The 16,879-nt window shown below is 43.2% G+C and overlaps 1 protein-coding gene across 4 annotated transcripts; it reads left to right on the forward strand.

Annotated features, from left to right (window-relative positions):
* Positions 1–8,160: 8,160 nt before the first annotated feature.
* Positions 8,161–16,572, forward strand: st8sia6 (ST8 alpha-N-acetyl-neuraminide alpha-2,8-sialyltransferase 6). Of its 4 annotated transcripts, XM_036940923.1 has the most exons (8): positions 8,162–8,891; positions 10,597–10,680; positions 10,909–10,986; positions 11,674–11,818; positions 11,917–12,029; positions 12,131–12,223; positions 12,385–12,858; positions 14,923–16,568. In XM_036940923.1, the coding sequence occupies exons 1-8, from the start codon at positions 8,806–8,808 to the stop codon at positions 15,179–15,181; spliced, it is 1,332 nt and encodes a 443-aa protein (XP_036796818.1). In that variant the 5' UTR covers positions 8,162–8,805; the 3' UTR covers positions 15,182–16,568. The 4 variants fall into 4 exon arrangements, with proteins under 4 accessions (XP_036796819.1, XP_036796820.1, XP_036796818.1 ...); XM_036940924.1 differs by lacking the exon at positions 10,909–10,986 and having other exon boundaries at positions 8,161–8,891; positions 14,923–16,570; XM_036940926.1 differs by lacking the exons at positions 8,162–8,891; positions 10,909–10,986 and adding an exon at positions 8,918–9,132 and having other exon boundaries at positions 14,923–16,572.
* The last annotated feature ends 307 nt before the right edge of the window (positions 16,573–16,879 follow it).

Here is a 16,879-nt window from a genome sequence, read left to right on the forward strand (position 1 = left end):
ATACTGTTTTACCCACTTAATACGCACAGTGCATATTCAGATCCCTTGAATTTCTCCACATTTTGTAACATTACAGTCTTATTCTAAAATTGATTAAATATTTTTTTCTCATCAATTTACACACAATACCCTATAATGACAAGCAAAAACAGGTTTTTAGCCATTTTTGTAAATGTATAAACAAAAAATATATGGAAATATCACATTTACATAAGTATTCAGAACCTTTATTCAGTACTTTGTTGAAGCACCTTTTGCAGCAATTACAGCTCCGAGTCTTCTTGGGTACGACGCTACAAGCTTGGCACGCCTGTATTTGGGGAGTTTCTCCCATTCTTCTCTGCGTATCCTCTCAAGCTCCGTCAGTTTGGATGGGCAGCGTGGCTGACAGCTATTTTCAGTTATCTCGAGAGATGTTCTATCGGGTTCAAGTCCGGGCTCTGGCTGGGCCACTCAAGGACATTCAGAGACTTGTCCTGAAGCCACTCCTGTGTTGTCTTGGCTGTGTGCTTAGGGTCATTGTCCTGTTGGAAGGTGAACCTTCGCCCCAGTCTGAGGCTCTGAGCACTCTGGAGCAGGTTTTCATCAAGGATCTCTTTGTACTTTGTTCCATTCATCTTTCTCTCAAACCTGACTAGTCTCCCAGTCCCTGCCACTGAAAACCATCCCCACAGCATGATGCTGCCAACACCATGCTTCACCGTAGGGATTGGGCCAGGTTTCCTCCAGACGTGACGCTTGGCATTCAAGCCAAAGAGTTCAATCTTTGTTTCATCAGATCAGAGAATCTTGTTTCTCATGGTCTGAGACTTTAGATGCCTTTTGGCAAACTCCAAGCAGGCTGTCTTGTGCCTTTTACTGAGGAGTGGCTTCCGTCTGGCCAGTCTACAATAAACCATCGGGTTCTTGGTCACATCCCTGACCAAGGCCCTTCTCCCCTGATTGCTCAGTTTGGCTGGGCGGCCAGCTCTACGAAGAGTCTTGGTGGTTCCAAACCTCTTCCATGTAAGAATGGGGGAGGTGACTGTGTTCTCGGGGACCTTAAAATGCTGCAGGCATTTTTTGGTACCCTTCCCCAGATCTGTGCCCTGACACAATCCTGTCTCGGACCTCTACAGACAATTCCTTCGACCTCATGGCTTGGTTTTTGCTCTCACATGCACCGTCAACTGTGGGACCTTACGTAGACAGGTGTGTGCCTTTCCAAATCATGTCCAATCAATTTAATTCCCACATGTGGACTCCAATCAAGTTGTAGAAACATTTCAAGGATGATCAATGGAAACAGGATGCACCTGAGCTCAATTTCGAGTCTCATAGCAAAGGGTCTGAATAATTCCGTAAATAATGTATGTATGGTGCATTTCTGTTTCTAAAACCTTTTTTCACTTTGTCATTATGGGGTATTGTGTGTAGATTTATGAGGAGAACAATTTATTTAATCAATTTTAGAGTAAGGCTGCAACGTAACAAAATGTGGAAAAAGTCAAGGGGTCTAAACACGTTCCGATTGCACTGTATATACTGTATTCTAATCAAGGCCTATCCTATTGCACTATTGCTGTACATATACTATTCTATCCTACGTGTTCTACAGATATACTACATGTTCTATCCATATACTGTCCATAACGTCTATACATCCCATCAAATGCATATATATTTATACTCTGGACTCTGACATTGCTCATCCTAATATTTCTTAATTCCATTATTTAACTTTTTTGATTTGTGTGTATTGTTAGACATTACAGCGCTGTTGGAGCTCGGAACATAAGCATTTCGTTGTACCTACAATAACATCTGCTAATATGTGTATGCTACCAATAAAATTTGATTTAATTTGATTTCCCGGGGGACAATTGGTCCTTTTGTTGCCGTCTGTCTGTCCTGTATCCGGAAGCTTCCCAGCCATGCCGTGTGATGGGAAAGGCAGGAAGTAACTGGGAAAGGCAGGAAGTATGGGAAAGGCAGGAAGTAACTGCCCCTCCCCTCCATCCCACCGCCACAGGCTAAGCTCCTTTTCAGGCTCCCTGTGTGGAACAGCTGGGCTATGTCAGCCTGGAAACATACACTGCAACACTTAACCAACACCTAGACAAACAAGACCAGCAGCACTTATGTACGCCTACACAAATACACAGGCACAAAACACACTCACTTAAATACACAGAAAACCATTCATGATGAACTTAGAACTCTCAAACAGACCTTTATCCATACACAAATCTACTGTAGTAGGTCAACAGTAAACACACACACACACACACATCTTGATCATTTATCAAGAGTGTTCTGGACTGATTCCTCCTCTGTTGAAAAATAGATCCATCACGTTAAAGTATACTCTATTTAATTCAATTGATAATTCATTTATTGTTCAGTCAGGCGGGGGAGGCGGGGAAGACGGGGGAGAGGAGAGCAGGTTGTTGCCAGAGAGAGAGACTTTAATACAGTTTTTAATACAGTTTTTAATCACTTTGGCACTAATTTCAGAACCTTGTGGTCATTTTTCAAAAGTCTAGACACAAAACTCAAAACGGTCATCACTTGAAACACAGGCTGTCCAATGTTCAAAACATTGCATTGTGCATTCATATCTTTAAAGGAAACCTTGCACTTGCAGAATCATTGATTCAAATAACTTATTTAATATGAAATACCATAGGAACATTCATTTAGATCACCCACACACAAGATACCGATAGTTTCACTGTGTAGTTGTTTGTTCAATCATTAAATAATGTAGTACAAAATATGTGATAGATGTTTCATTATGGTACTACACGTAAATACATCACTGTAAAAGGACTAGTAGAGAGAATACTACAGACACAGTGGAATCATTGAACAAAATATGACATTTATTGATGAAATACAATAAAATCACAAGATAGGTTTCTTTGAATCAAAGCAAAAATAATTAGCTACAAAAAAAGACAAAACAGTTAAAGGTCAACTGTAGTGTTCCTCACCTGGCTTACTGTAAAACATCACTGCAGTGTTCCTCACCTGGCTTACTGTAAAACATCACTGCAGTGTTCCTCACCTGGTTTACTGTAAAACATCACTGCAGTGTTCCTCACCTGGCTTACTGTAAAACATCACTGCAGTGTTCCTCACCTGGCTTACTGTAAAACATCACTGCAGTGTTCCTCATCTGGCTTACTGTAAAAAATCACTCCAGTGTTCCTCACCTGGCTTACTGTAAAACATCACTGCAGTGTTCCTCACCTGGCTTACTGTAAAACATCACTGCAGTGTTCCTCATCTGGCTTACTGTAAAAAATCACTGCAGTGTTCCTCACCTGGCTTACTGTAAAACATCACTGCAGTGTTCCTCATCTGGCTTACTGTAAAAAATCACTGCAGTGTTCCTCACCTGGCTTACTGTAAAACATCACTGCAGTGTTCCTCACCTGGCTTACTGTAAAACATCACTGCAGTGTTCCTCATCTGGCTTACTGTAAAAAGCAAAACAAAAGATTGATTACTGTACTTCTAGACTTCCATCAACCCTGTCTTGTGGATTTAGCCGCAGGTTCTCATCCACATCACAATGAATGTTTTCATTAACCAAACATCTTGGGAAGAATCTTCGGACGAATCCGGGCCTGACACTGGTCTGCCGTGATGTCATTGCACACGTCATCCATGGCCTGGAGAAAGAAGGGTGACTTGTTCGTGAGGGCACCTATCATATACCTTAAACCTCCATGTGGAGAAAAATTACTCAATTGGGTTAAGGAAATGAGAGTATGGGGGTAAGCACAGGGTGGTAAATTGTGGATGGGCCTGAAACCATGCTTGCACCATTTGAGCATGGTGGAACCTGACATTATCCCACATAATGACATAGGTCATGCCATCAGCTCTACAGACCTGAATTAGCTCATCAAGGACGATTACATTTGAACAGCGAATCATGTTGCTGCCTGCAACTCAATATATAGAGTATATAGAGTAGAGAGCTTTAGATGTTGTTTGACCAAACATTAGAACAGGCAAGATGAGTAATCTAAACAACTTTGACCGTGATTTTTGATGCCACACATGGTGATTCCAGCATCTCAGAAACAGCTGCCTTCCTGGGATTTTTACGCACTACAGCCTCTAGAGTTTACAGAGAATGGTGCGATAAACAAAACACATTCAGTGAGAGACATTTCTGTGAGAAAAACCACCTTGTGAGAGGTCAGAAGAGAATGTCCAGACTCATTCAAGCTAGCAGAAAGGCCTCAAACGCTCAAATAACTGCTGTTTTAAACAGTGGTGTGCAGAAGGACATCTCTTAACGTACAACACCGTGAATAATTCAGGCTGTTGTGGAGGCAAAAGGGGGTCCTACCCAGTACTAGATAGGTGTACCTAATAAAGTAGCCGGTGAGTGTACAGTAATATCAAATCTGAAAACATGGTCTGGAAAAGTAGTACATGGGACCATAGAAACAGTGTCTGATAAAGAATGATGGTGAAATATTACATCCATAGATAATGTAGTCCAATGGGTTCATGTTCCACGGTAATTGGTGTCAATGGATCTCGTGATCCTGAAACTTTCATGATTGAAACATGGAATATTGTTCGTCAGTTTCCGTAAAACTATGCATTAAGAGTAATGCAACAGTTACTTATCATTTTGAGCTGTTGTATCAGTTGACAGTTAGATCATTGTAATGAAATGAATAGACAGTCATGGTAATACTTTGATGTTAAGTTGTGTCATTTTGAACAGGTTATTTTAGTTCAATGAACAAATGATCTTAGCTTTATGTGTATCGTCTCCAAGCAATTGGAGAAAGTGTTAAGATTTTTTTTAAATTTTGCATTTTGATCATTGGTTGTGAGTTTTGTTTCTAGAGTTTTGAAAAATGACATCAAGGTTCCAAAATTAGTGCCAAAGTGATTGTAAAAAACTGTAAGGTTAGAAATGTGCTCTTAGAAAAAAAGGCATATTTGCTTGTAACAAGAAGGAATTCATGTTTGGAGTGCTGTGTGTGGGACAGCATGTAACGGGGAGAATGAGATGAGACTTAGATACTTTGATCGACAGAGAGAGCGACAGAGAGAGAGCACTGCCTCCCTCTACTATCAAGCATATTATATACTCAGTGTTGCTGCCTGCTGCTATTGGTGTTTTTAGGGTTCCAAGCTGGCGCTGTCGTCACAGTCCTCCTCCTATCTCATCATTTTTGTAGGCATGCATGCTGCCGTGTACTTCTCCCCATGATCTAGGACTGAGTCACTTATCTGGAGTATATACAAGGTTCATAGTTCATACAGTCTGAAGAAGACAGAGCTTTCCCAGAACTCCCTCTTCTATCATGAAAGGATACATATAATTAATTATCTGAGAGGAAATACTGTTATCTGTGTATAGGAGATAGAAGAGTCGGTGTGTGTCCGTGTATGTCCGTCTGTCCTTCTGTCTGCAAGTAGGAAATGACACAACGGAGCCAGAAGGACATAACATCCACCCCTCCTGCTGACCACAGGCAGTTGCCTATAGGTGTCACTTGTAGGGGGTATGTAAAGCCCAGATGGTACAGCAGGCTTAGGCCAATGGAACACACAGCACACACAAGGCACACATTCCCCATGGGAGGCCCAGCTGCTTACATAAATCACTGACTCCATGAGCCTAGCCTAGTATAGAGACACCAGTCATCGCTCACAAAACCATTAGACAACTCACCCATTCACCTTCCTCCCTGCCTGCACAGAAATAGCTAATAACACTGTCAGACTGTTTGTATGCTCCCTCATTGCCTCAATGAGCTCCAACATTAGCTATACTATTAGTCCTAGTGTGTGTGTTATTAACAGGCCGATCATCGTTATCTTTCATTAGCCTTACTGCACATAAACACAATGTAGCACATTTAGTACTGAACAGGATCTTTACATGGGCAGGGGGCATACAGGGGCATACTGTGAGATGTGCCAGGAGAACCTCTCTTAGAGCTCTATTGTTTTGGGAGGCTTAAGACTGCACAGTCCAGCCTACTGGGCAGCTTCCCAGATTAATGGCAGTTTATAAGACACAGAGCCCTACTCATAATCAATGAGGCTTTCCCCGAGAAGTTAAAGACAGAACATATCTCTTGTTGATAAAATCTCATCGCATACACTACATGACCAAAAGTATGTGGACACATCTTACTCCAGAATCATGGGCATTAGTATGGAGTTAGTCCCCTCTTTGCTGCCATAACAGCCTTCACTCTTCTGGGAAGGCTTTCCACTAGATGTTGGAACATTGCTGCTGGGACATGCTTCCATTCAGCCACAAGAGCATTAGTGCTCTCGGGCACTGATGTTGGGCGATTAGGCCTGGCTTGCAGTTGGCATTCCAATTCATCCCAAAGGTGTTCGATGGGGTTGAGGCCAGGGGTCTGTGCAGGACAGTCAAGTTCTTCCACTCCAATCTCGACAAACCTTTTATGTATGGACCTTGCTTTGTGCATGGGGGCATTGTCATGCTAAAACAGGAAAGGGCCTTCCCCAAACTGTTACCACAAAGTTGGAAGCACAGAATTGTCTAGAATGTCATTGTATGCAGTAGCATTAAAATTGTGCATAGTGATCTTAGGCTTGTGTGCGGCTGCTCGGCCATGGAAACCCATTTTAGATGTGTTTAGATTTTATACGCCTGTCAGCAACGAGTGTGGCTAAGATAGCAAAATCCACTAATTTGAAGGGGTGTCCACATACCTTTGTATATATGTTGTATAATACAAATGATTTAGGTGTGGCCTCAATAAGCTCGCTGTTCATTGTTCATACGGTTTTCCGAAAGCCAAACCCTGAACATTTTTCTCCACCCCTTTCCTCAAAAAGGTTTCAAAAAGATAAAGGCATTTCAAGTGTTACATCATCAGTGTTTTAGCAGTGTGCAAATAGTTGTAATAGGAATAGTGGGGGAAGATAAATAAACAGATACATTTTGGTGGTATTTACAATGTGCTCCTCTGGTTGCCCTTTCCTCATGGCATCGAGCCACACATCTTGTGGTATTTCACCTAACAGATATGGGAGTTGATCAATGTTTGATTTATTTCTAATTCTTTGTGGGTCTGTGTGATCTATTGGAAATATGTGTCTCTAATGTGGTCATACATTTGGCAGGTTAGGAAGTGCAGCTCAGTTTCCACTTCATTTTGTGGGCAGTGTACACATATCCTGTATTCTCTTGGGAGCCAGGTCTACCTATGGAGACCTCTCTCAATAGCAAGGCTATGCTTACTAAGTCAAGGATTTTCTTAATTTTGGGTCAGTCACAGTAGTCAGTTATTCCGCCACTGTGAACTCTCTGTTTAGGAAAAGATAGCATTCTAGTTTGCTCTGTTTTTTGGTTGATGCTTTCCAGTGTGTCAAATAGTTATCTTTTTGCTTTCTCATAATTTGGTTGGGTCTTATTGTGTTGCTGGCCTGGGGCTCTGTAGGGTCTGTTTGTGTTTGAGAACAGAACCCCAGAACCAGCTGGCTGAGGGGGCGCTTCTCTAGGTTCATCTCTCTGTAGGTGAGGTCTTTGTGGTTGAATGTGTGGGCATGGCCTCCTTTGAAGTGGTTGTAGAATTACATTTTGATAACTAACAGGTATAGTCCCAATTCTGCTCTGCATGCATTGTTTGGAGTTTTGCGTTGTACACAAAGTATGTATTTCTCTCTCTCTCTTTCTCTCTCTCTCTTTCTCACCGTCTCACAGGGTGAGAAGAGTTGTATTAATTAATATCTTCTTAGAACCCATGCCTGATGCTGTAAACCAAGTTGAGCTTGAGCCTGCAAACCACCCGGAAAGTAAACTTGTAGAGCCAGCCAGATAGGGAACGGGACAGTCAAAGAAGGGCACGGGATAGAGAACAGGGAAACTGTAAATCTGATTGGCCGATAGCCCTTTTCCCCTAGCCTACTCTGACCATCATTGGCTAATGGAAAAATAAATCCCTGCCACACAGACGCTCACACACACACACATACATACACTACACACACTCATAAGCACTCACACACATAAGTCAAGAGGCAGACCCTGGGCTAATTCAGTACCAGGGAATTGTATTACTGGCTGCTCTCCATGTAGAGGAGTGGAGAGAAGAGGGGAGAGGTGGTCCGGGGGGGGGGGGGGGGGGGGGGGGGGGGGGGTATTACAGGAAGGGAGGGAGGGGGAAAGCGTTTAGAAGGCTAGGACTCAGGGGTGGGGTTGGAGAATGCAGACAGAGCAACAGCTTGAGCTCTGGGACTACAGTGAACTGAAAGTAAGAGCGTGGTGTGCTCTCAACGAAGGAGTGAGAAAGAGAAAGCCAGAAAGGGAGATGAAAGGAAACAAGACACATCAATCTACGTAAAGGAGGGCGTGTGGACAAAAGACTGACATTGTAGTTCTATAGGAGCCTAGCGGAGGGGGAGAAAAGAGGGGGGAAAGGAGAGAGGAGATTTTTATAGGGTACAGACAGAGATATGATAGTCTGCTTATAGAAGAGGTGTGCCTGGAAACGCTCTGAGAAAGAGACAGAGGGGGAGAGACAGAGAGAGAGAGGGAGAAAGAGAGGGCGGAAAATGAGGGGGGAGTGAGTGAGACAGAAAGATTAACCACAGTCAGAAAGAGCGAGAGTGAGCAGTGAAGGACAATCTGGGGCAAATAGCAAGGGAGGGAGGGGGAGGTAAAAATAAGAAAAGGAAAGAGGGGAAAGGTCTGAAACAAACTAATGTGTAAGTGCTGAGTGAAGGACAATAGGAGAGAGGGAGAGAGAGAGAAAAGAAGAGGAGGGGGCCAGCCAGAGGAAGTAGCAGGGCGAGAGAGGCATGAGGGGACTGTTCTCCTTTATGCTCACCCTGTCCATCCTGGGGACTGTCCTGACTGCACTCGTCTGGTACTTCTTCAGCAAACAGTGAGTCCCACTCCTTTCACACCCCTTCTCCTTAACTTCCTCCATCTTGACTGGGCAGGTGTTGGAGCCTTTAGCCCCGGGCTAGGGTGGGGGATTAGGTCTGGCTGATGGTAGCTAGCTGCATATCCTCCAGACAGATTCCGAGAGGAAGGGAGGAATGGAGTGAGTCTCCACACTTCTGATTTTAAGAGTGTGACTGTTTCACATCGGTTGGTGTGAGTAGCTGCTGTAGTGGAACAAGGTAAGAGTTGTATATTATATGTTTGGTATTGGTGGTTATGCCTGTTCACTGCCTGTTCACTGGTTCTCTCTCTCTCTCTCTCTCTCCCTCTCTCCCTCTCTCCCTCTCTCTCTCCTCAGAGCAGTGGTTGGCTTTCTCAATGCTTGTTACTGTGGGCATCTTAACTAAACCGCCGAAACCTCATGATTATGTGGTGGAAAAGAGAGGGAGAGAGAGAAACGTCTGTTTGTGCCTCAGCAGAGTTGATGGATTTCATACCAGCCCACTATTAATGAACTCTGAACAACCTGTACCAATTTTACATCTTGTGTTGAAGCGAACTCAACTGTTAATTTTTACAATGTAGGTAGAATAAGCTGAAGGTGTTGCGTTGGTGAATTTTGAAATCTCATACTCAAACAAAAACATTATAGCAGATCTTTTCTCCCCTTGACCAGTTGTTTCTAAAAAAAAAAACATACAAACCTGGCGTGTGCTTGTAGGTGTGCTCTGCTAGATATTGATTTTAAATAGTGATCTATTTTCAGTGGGAAATTAATAAGTTGCCTGTAGGCAGAGGAAGATAAGTGAGTGAAAGGGGAACAGAACATTTGTACAAGAGATCGAGATCAAAAAGTCACTGCAATGTGCCTTCTCATGCTGTTACCGCAACACGCCTGATGAACACACTGTTTTCGCTTAGCGTCGGCCCTTCTGTGACAGTGAAACTTGAGAGACATTTTTTTTCCCCTCCCCAGTCATGTCTCGATGAAACTAACTGTCTAAATGGTCTCTGTCTGAATGTGACTCGAGACTCTCAGATTAATCTTAGAACTAAAGTGTTGTTTGACATTCACCATCTGCAGGATATGACAATTATCCCACCATAAATAACTGTCGACAAGAGTGTCTCATTCTGGAGTGGGGAAACTCATGCACCCTCTGTAGTGTGTTCTTAAAACATCTCTTTATAGTTCACTTCAAGGGGGATTATCTGTATACAGTAAAATCAGGCTTGATCTTGCCCTTGGATTACTTATCAGATCTAAATATGAACAGTCCCCTGTCTTTCCGATCATTTGCGGTTGGCACTTACGTGTGTAATGCTGCTGTGAAACCCCTTCAGGAATTCAGGGTTTCCTGTTAGATAATCAGTAAAACACACTAGACTCAGAGGGATAAGGTAAAATGGCTGCCCAGTGTGTTCTGTTTTGCCTTCGATAACCCTTTAGCTCACCAGGTTATTGTTACAGTGCGCACAACATTCAGCTATTGATTTAATGTAAACCCACTGTAAAATGATCACATCAACACAATTCATTCAGCGAAGTTAACATGGTAAACTCAAACAATACACTGCAAATACAACAGCAAACAATGCAGCTATACAAGTGTTGACAAGATAAGTGGTGTACTGGGTTCAAACAGAGGTCAACTCATCCTTCTATTCTCTCTGTCTTCCTCTGTCCCTGTTGGTGTACATAGCAATGTTCAACCTGGCAGACCCCCCCACAAAAGTCCTATTATGAACTCTGGGCCATTCCCCTCCAGAACATGCAAGGGCTGCAGGTGAGACTAGACACACGCCCTGGCAACCCACAATCCTCTCTGCTCAACAACCACCTCATCTGTCTCTCTTCCTGTTATTAACTTCATTATATGGTTCATAACTGCATGTTCTATGTTTTGTGTGTGTGTGTGTGTGTGTGTGTGTGTGTGTGTGTGTGTGTGTGTGTGTGTGTGTGTGTGTGTGTGTGTGTGTGTGTGTCTGTGTGTGTCTGTGTGTGTGTGTCAAAGGGATACAGTCACTGACAAAGTGTTGGAGCTCTACTCTCACAGCTGGAGGAAGCAGGAGGACAAGTTCAGAAATTTCAGGTGAAATATCGACGCACAATAAACCCAGACTCTGAGCCCCACTAAAAGCCAGCCACGATGAGCCTAAGACCACTTTGTGAGGGTCACAAACTCAAACAAAAGGGATGTTTCCTTTCTACCTTAGAAGAATGAGAAACAAAAGCACCTGGAAGTGTGCTTAAAAGCAGGGGAAGTGACCTGTGAAATGTTAGCGTTGACTTCTTCATGCTGCTAGTAGCAGCAGCAGCAGGGGTCAGAGTCGTGTGATTGTTGCATCAGTCAGTGGGTATTTCCCTTCTCAGCTGTCCTGTCTCCGCAGGCTAACACTGGCTTAGTAAAGCTCCCTCTGAGTATACAGAGACTTCAACAACACCAAACAACACAAAAGAGAACTGCAAGGAGCTTTGAAAACGAATAAACACTTGAAAGGAAGGACACTCGAGAGCAGAAATTCTAAAAGACTATATTTTTCAATAAACATCCCTTTCCAATTTTTATATTTATATCAAGACAAGACGATGAAGCCTTGTTTATGTGTATATATATGATATTTTCTTAAATTTATCACCAGTAGCTTTTTATACCTAACTTATTAACCAGACTGTTTCAAAATAAGAGAAACGTGTGTATGAAGTACGATTCATTTACAGTACGCTTTTAATACTGTGTCTTTATCTTATAATCAAAAGGTTATTGTTATGTTCTCAGGTCTCTTCTGAGTAACAGATGTCATGGACTCACCAAGGCTATGGTAACACAGGCTAACACTCCTCTGGGGTCAAAGGTTGTGTACGATGGAGAGAAGAGGAAGCCTCTTCAGGTGACCCCTGAACTGTTCAGCACCTTTGCTAAGGTTTGTTGCTCTGGTCCAGAGCGTCACCTCAATGAATAGTGTGTGTGAGTGTGTGTTTAAGAAAGAGAGTGACATGACACATGTTGTGTTGCCTACAGGAGAATCCTTTTGTGAATACGACATGGGATACGTGTTCTGTGGTTGGGAATGGGGGAATCCTAGCTAATAGCAGCTGTGGAGAGAAAATCGACTCCGCCCAGTTTGTTATCAGGTGTGAGACAGAAGACTTACTCCACAATAATTACCTTTCCCTCTCAAACATTGTTAGACACAAATTCACTGACTACTTCCCTCTATGTCTCCCTCTCTCAGGTGTAACCTCCCTCCTCTGGAGAATGGCTATGAGCGAGACGTGGGCAACAAGACAGACTTGGTGACAGCTAATCCCAGCATCCTCATGGAGAAGTGAGTTTGGGGGTACATTGGGCTTCTCATACTGCTTATCATCTGGTGTTTTATGGTGGATTGAGAAATTATCTGATCATGTATTCTAGTGCTGGTCAAATTTATCTCCTCCAGCTGTTCTTCACCTCTCTCTTTTTTCTCTCCATACCATCCTCTCTCAGATATGGGGGCCTGCAGGAGCGTCGTCGGCCCTTCGTGGAGAGCCTGCGTAGCTATGGCGACTCCCTGATGCTCCTGCCAGCCTTCTCGTACGGCCACAACACGCCCGTGTCTCTGCGGGCCCTCTACACCATCCAGGACTTTGACAGCCCCTCGCGGCCCGTCTTCCTCAACCCAGAGTACCTACAGAGTCTGGCGCGCTTCTGGCAGGGCCAGGGCCTGCGAACGGTACGCCTCAGCACAGGACTCATCGTGGCTAGCCTGGCGTTGGAGCTGTGTGCCAACGTGCATCTCTACGGGTTCTGGCCCTTTAATGAACACCCCCACCGACACCAGCCCCTCACCAACCACTACTACGACAACAGGCAGAGTAAGAAGACGGTGCACGCCATGCCCGCTGAGTTTGACCACCTGCTAAGACTCCACACCCAGGGCGTGCTCAGGATACACCTGGGAGAGTGTGCACCCACCGCCAGGTAGGCCCCACCCCTTTACCGGAAATGTACCTACAGCTAGGACATACACAACAGGGACATAGGGCTCTCCTGTAGACTCTCTCAAGAGTCTTACCCAGTCGTTGCTACCTGCCAGATCGGATGGCCCTGAACACTCTGGTATTCAGCACAGGGGCATGTTTTATGTGTCAGCTGTCTGGTCACAGTGGAGGAGCAAGGTGGAGGCTGGGAGGTTTAGTCTCCCCAGCAGCCGTTTGTCGATTCTCATTGGTGAGAGTGTGCAGAACAGGTTGATCCGTAATCAAATGATTTGTACTGGACCCAAAATGGGTATAAATACATGAAATATGCATATCATATACTGTATAGATTTACAATTATGTTTTTACCGTCACAAGTGTTCCAGCTAGAACATAAAGAATGTTTTTTTGTTTTGTTGGACATTAACTGAGAAGCCATTTTGGTGGTTAAATACAAAGTATTTTGGAGCATGTATGATTTTAGATGAGGCCTTCCCAACTACAGTGGAGTGCCTAATATGACTACGCTTTCCGACTGTAGCCAAAATGATCACATGCGAGCCTTTAAGAGTTAACTGAATGTATGGTCATGTCAATCCTACACCTCCTGGATCGGACAACCTTCAGCTGGACCGTCACAGTCATATACATATTTAATATCAATGATGATTAAATGTGTTATATCTCGTTGTGACATCGTGTATAATACATTCAATGTGGTACAGGGTCGTTCCATGAAATGAGTCCCTTTTTTGTCTCTTTTGATGTTTGAAGTAGAAATTGTGCACCAATATTGCATTTTAAAAGACTGTTATGTTAAATGAAGGACCCATTAATATAGACCACATGGGAAATTCAATAAATCAGATTTTTAATATGAATAAAAGACTAAAATAAAAGGCTAAAATACCAGAATTCAGAATTTCTATATCTCCCTCTGTGACGTCAAGAAAGATTCTAACGCACTTAAACCCAACTTATTTTTTTACCGTCATTGTACAGCTCAAGTTATTTTGTTGCTTTGACCAAGTTATTTCTGAAGATTATTATTTATTTCATATGATGATGCCTGTCTGTCATTTTAAGGTCAACCCTGTGAACTGAACTCTCGTTTTAATATGGTGAAACTATTCCTTTTAAAAATGTTTTTTTGAAACGAAACATTGAATATCTAATAGTCAAATCACAGTGTAAAAGCAGAGCTGCTTCTCATCTCTTTTTTGGCAATTTTCTGGTGTTTTGTGGTGGAAAACCGAGTGGGGTCGAGCATGACACGTCAACCCTGTTACCCATATAGGATCAGGCTAGAATTTATTTTACAATTATTATAATTTTTTTGTGATGCTTGCGTTCAAGTGCCATTCTCTGTTTCACCCAACAAGCTTCCATTGCTCCTGTCACAAGGAGGAATGGCTGATTTTTAAGATTAAATGGTATACCCTGTTGCAGTCAACCTTGATACTTTATTTGGCACTTAATAGGCACCGACTAGTAATTTTTTATTCAAACTCTTAAAATGAGAAAAAACTTTTTTTTTATTAAGTTGAACATGTGCTCTTCATGACAGAATGTTAAAATTAGGTGAAATAAAACACTTTTTTTCTTCACCAAGTTAGACTACCCAAAACCCAGCTAACAACAAACGCTCCCACAACTTCAGAGAACGTTTCCTTCAGAGTCTCATTAGGCCACCAGAAGGGACTCGTTTCCTGGAATGACCCTACTACTACATCAACACCTTTTGTTTCATAATATCAAAACACATTTTGGGAAAGAAAAAACAGTGTTTCGATGATCCTGTAAACATAAAATAACAATAAAGGGTTCTTACACAGCAAGGACTGTACTAGATACCTCACCCAGGTCCAACAAACTCAGAGTAATGATGCAATTGTCTTTAAAACAAATGTGGAAATGATCTAGTGAGTGTCATTAGTCCAATGTTAGTCCAGTGCTTGAAAGTAACCTGGCACAGTGTGTTTTATTAATAACACAAACACACTGATGTTACATAACCCTTCAAAGAGAGATCTTTTCCAATCTGGTTCTTTGTACCATTTGACAGTCCTGGATGTAGCTCAAAGATGGCCTGGACCCCAGCCTCAGTCTCAGGCCTCAGTCTCCCGGTTGGCTCTCTGGGTAGTGCCATGCCCACACTGGTACAACGCAACACAACCTCCCAGAGCCGGAAGCCTTGGGCTGGGCCCGACACCAACGTCTCTGGACCATCAGGATTGGGGCAGGGTGCTTCTGAAGACCCCACACAGGGTTCAGAGCAAAGGACAAAACACAGGACGGGGAACAGAAGGAGACCAGGGAAGTGATGACACCCATAAACATTTCTGGGGGTCCCCTTTCATAAAGAGTTTCCATGGTTACCAGCTCACACAGCCCAAAGCATTATAACAACAAATACTCTCCCCCCTGTGACCATGGTGACAGTAAATAATCTGTGCTGTGACTAAGTAACAACAGTAGCAAGGGAGTGAGGTAGTGGTGGGGGGATGCAGGATTGACAGTTCACTTATTAGCACTGTAGCTGCTGTAAGTAATATAAAACCAGATGCATGGGTAAGAAGGGCATTCTAGATCTTGTATTATTTCCCTATAATGCAAGATATATTTGGAAGGTAGAATTCAGTAGCTATTCATTCTTACATGTTCTATGTTTGGACTGCTTTTGAAAGCAAAAGTCCAATTGAAAACATTATTGTCATTTTTTTAACTTGATTTTCATAATGGTAAGCTCGGACTAATGGTTTTATTAGCTAAACTAGCAAGTCTGTTTGTTTGGTTACCACGGCAAACTGTAGCTATCTAGTAAACGTGCTAGCTACTTTAATGGATGTTGAACACATTTCTAGCGTCAAATGTCTTAAATTATAGCCATGGTTGTCACGCCCTGATCTGTTTCACCTGTCCTCGTGCTTGTCTCCACCTCCCTCCAGGTGTCGCCCATCTTCCCCACTTATCCCCTGGGTATTTATACCTGTGTTTTCTGTCTGTCTGTGCCAGTTCGTCCTGTTTGTTCAAGTCAACCAGCGCTTTGTCTCAGTGCCTGCTTTTTCCCTAGTCTCTCTTCTTCTCGTCCTCTTGGTTTTGACCCTTGCCTGACCTGACCCTGGGCCTGCCTGTACCTTGGCCCCACTACTCTGGATTATAGACCCCTGCCTGCCTTGACCTGTCGTTTGCCTGCCCCTGTTGTTGCAATAAACATTGTTACTTCAACACAGTCTGCACTTGGGTCTTACCTGAAACGTGATAATGGTATAAAGGAGATAATCAACTCGGGGCACTATGAGTTCTCTGGAAAATGATGCAACTCGGTGGAAGGTCAGTTCCACTCACCTAGCGCGTCGTGGAACACACCTTCCATCTTACTATTGTGTACCTTAGTAGCGCTTCTCTTCCTACTCTTTCTACACCTTCCACCTCGTTCATTGTTTTCCATAGAAAGCATAGCCCCGAGTTGATTATCCCCTACCGACATTTCTTCGACCTCACTCCAATATGCTTTCCACACCATTTCAATGTATTTTGCTAGACCTCAAAGATCGACATTAACGGACTCTTATGCCACTACCAATAGCATTAACTATGTATGGAATGCTGTGTGAAAATGTCTTAGCACCGAGGCTGGTTTTTGCAAGTATTCAGACCCTTTGCTATGAGACTCGAAATTGAGGCTCAGGTGCATCCTGTTCCCATTGATCATCCTTGAGATGTTTCTACAACTTGACTGGTGTCCACCTGCAGTAAATTCAATTGATTGGATATGATTTGGAAAGGCACACACCTGTCTATATGACGTCCCACAGTTGACAGTGCATGTCAGAGCAAAAACCAAGCCATGAGGTCGAAGGAACTGTGTCTAGGCACAGATCTGGGGAAGGGTACCAAAAAAGGTCTGATTGAACCAAGGTTGAACTCCCCAAGAACACAGTGGCCTCCATTATTCTTAAATGGAAGAAGTTTGGAACCACCAAGACTCTTCCTAGAGTTGGAACTGAGCAATCAGGGGA

Source organism: Oncorhynchus mykiss, chromosome 13 (genome assembly GCF_013265735.2).
Source record: "Oncorhynchus mykiss isolate Arlee chromosome 13, USDA_OmykA_1.1, whole genome shotgun sequence".
NCBI lineage: Eukaryota > Metazoa > Chordata > Actinopteri > Salmoniformes > Salmonidae > Oncorhynchus > Oncorhynchus mykiss.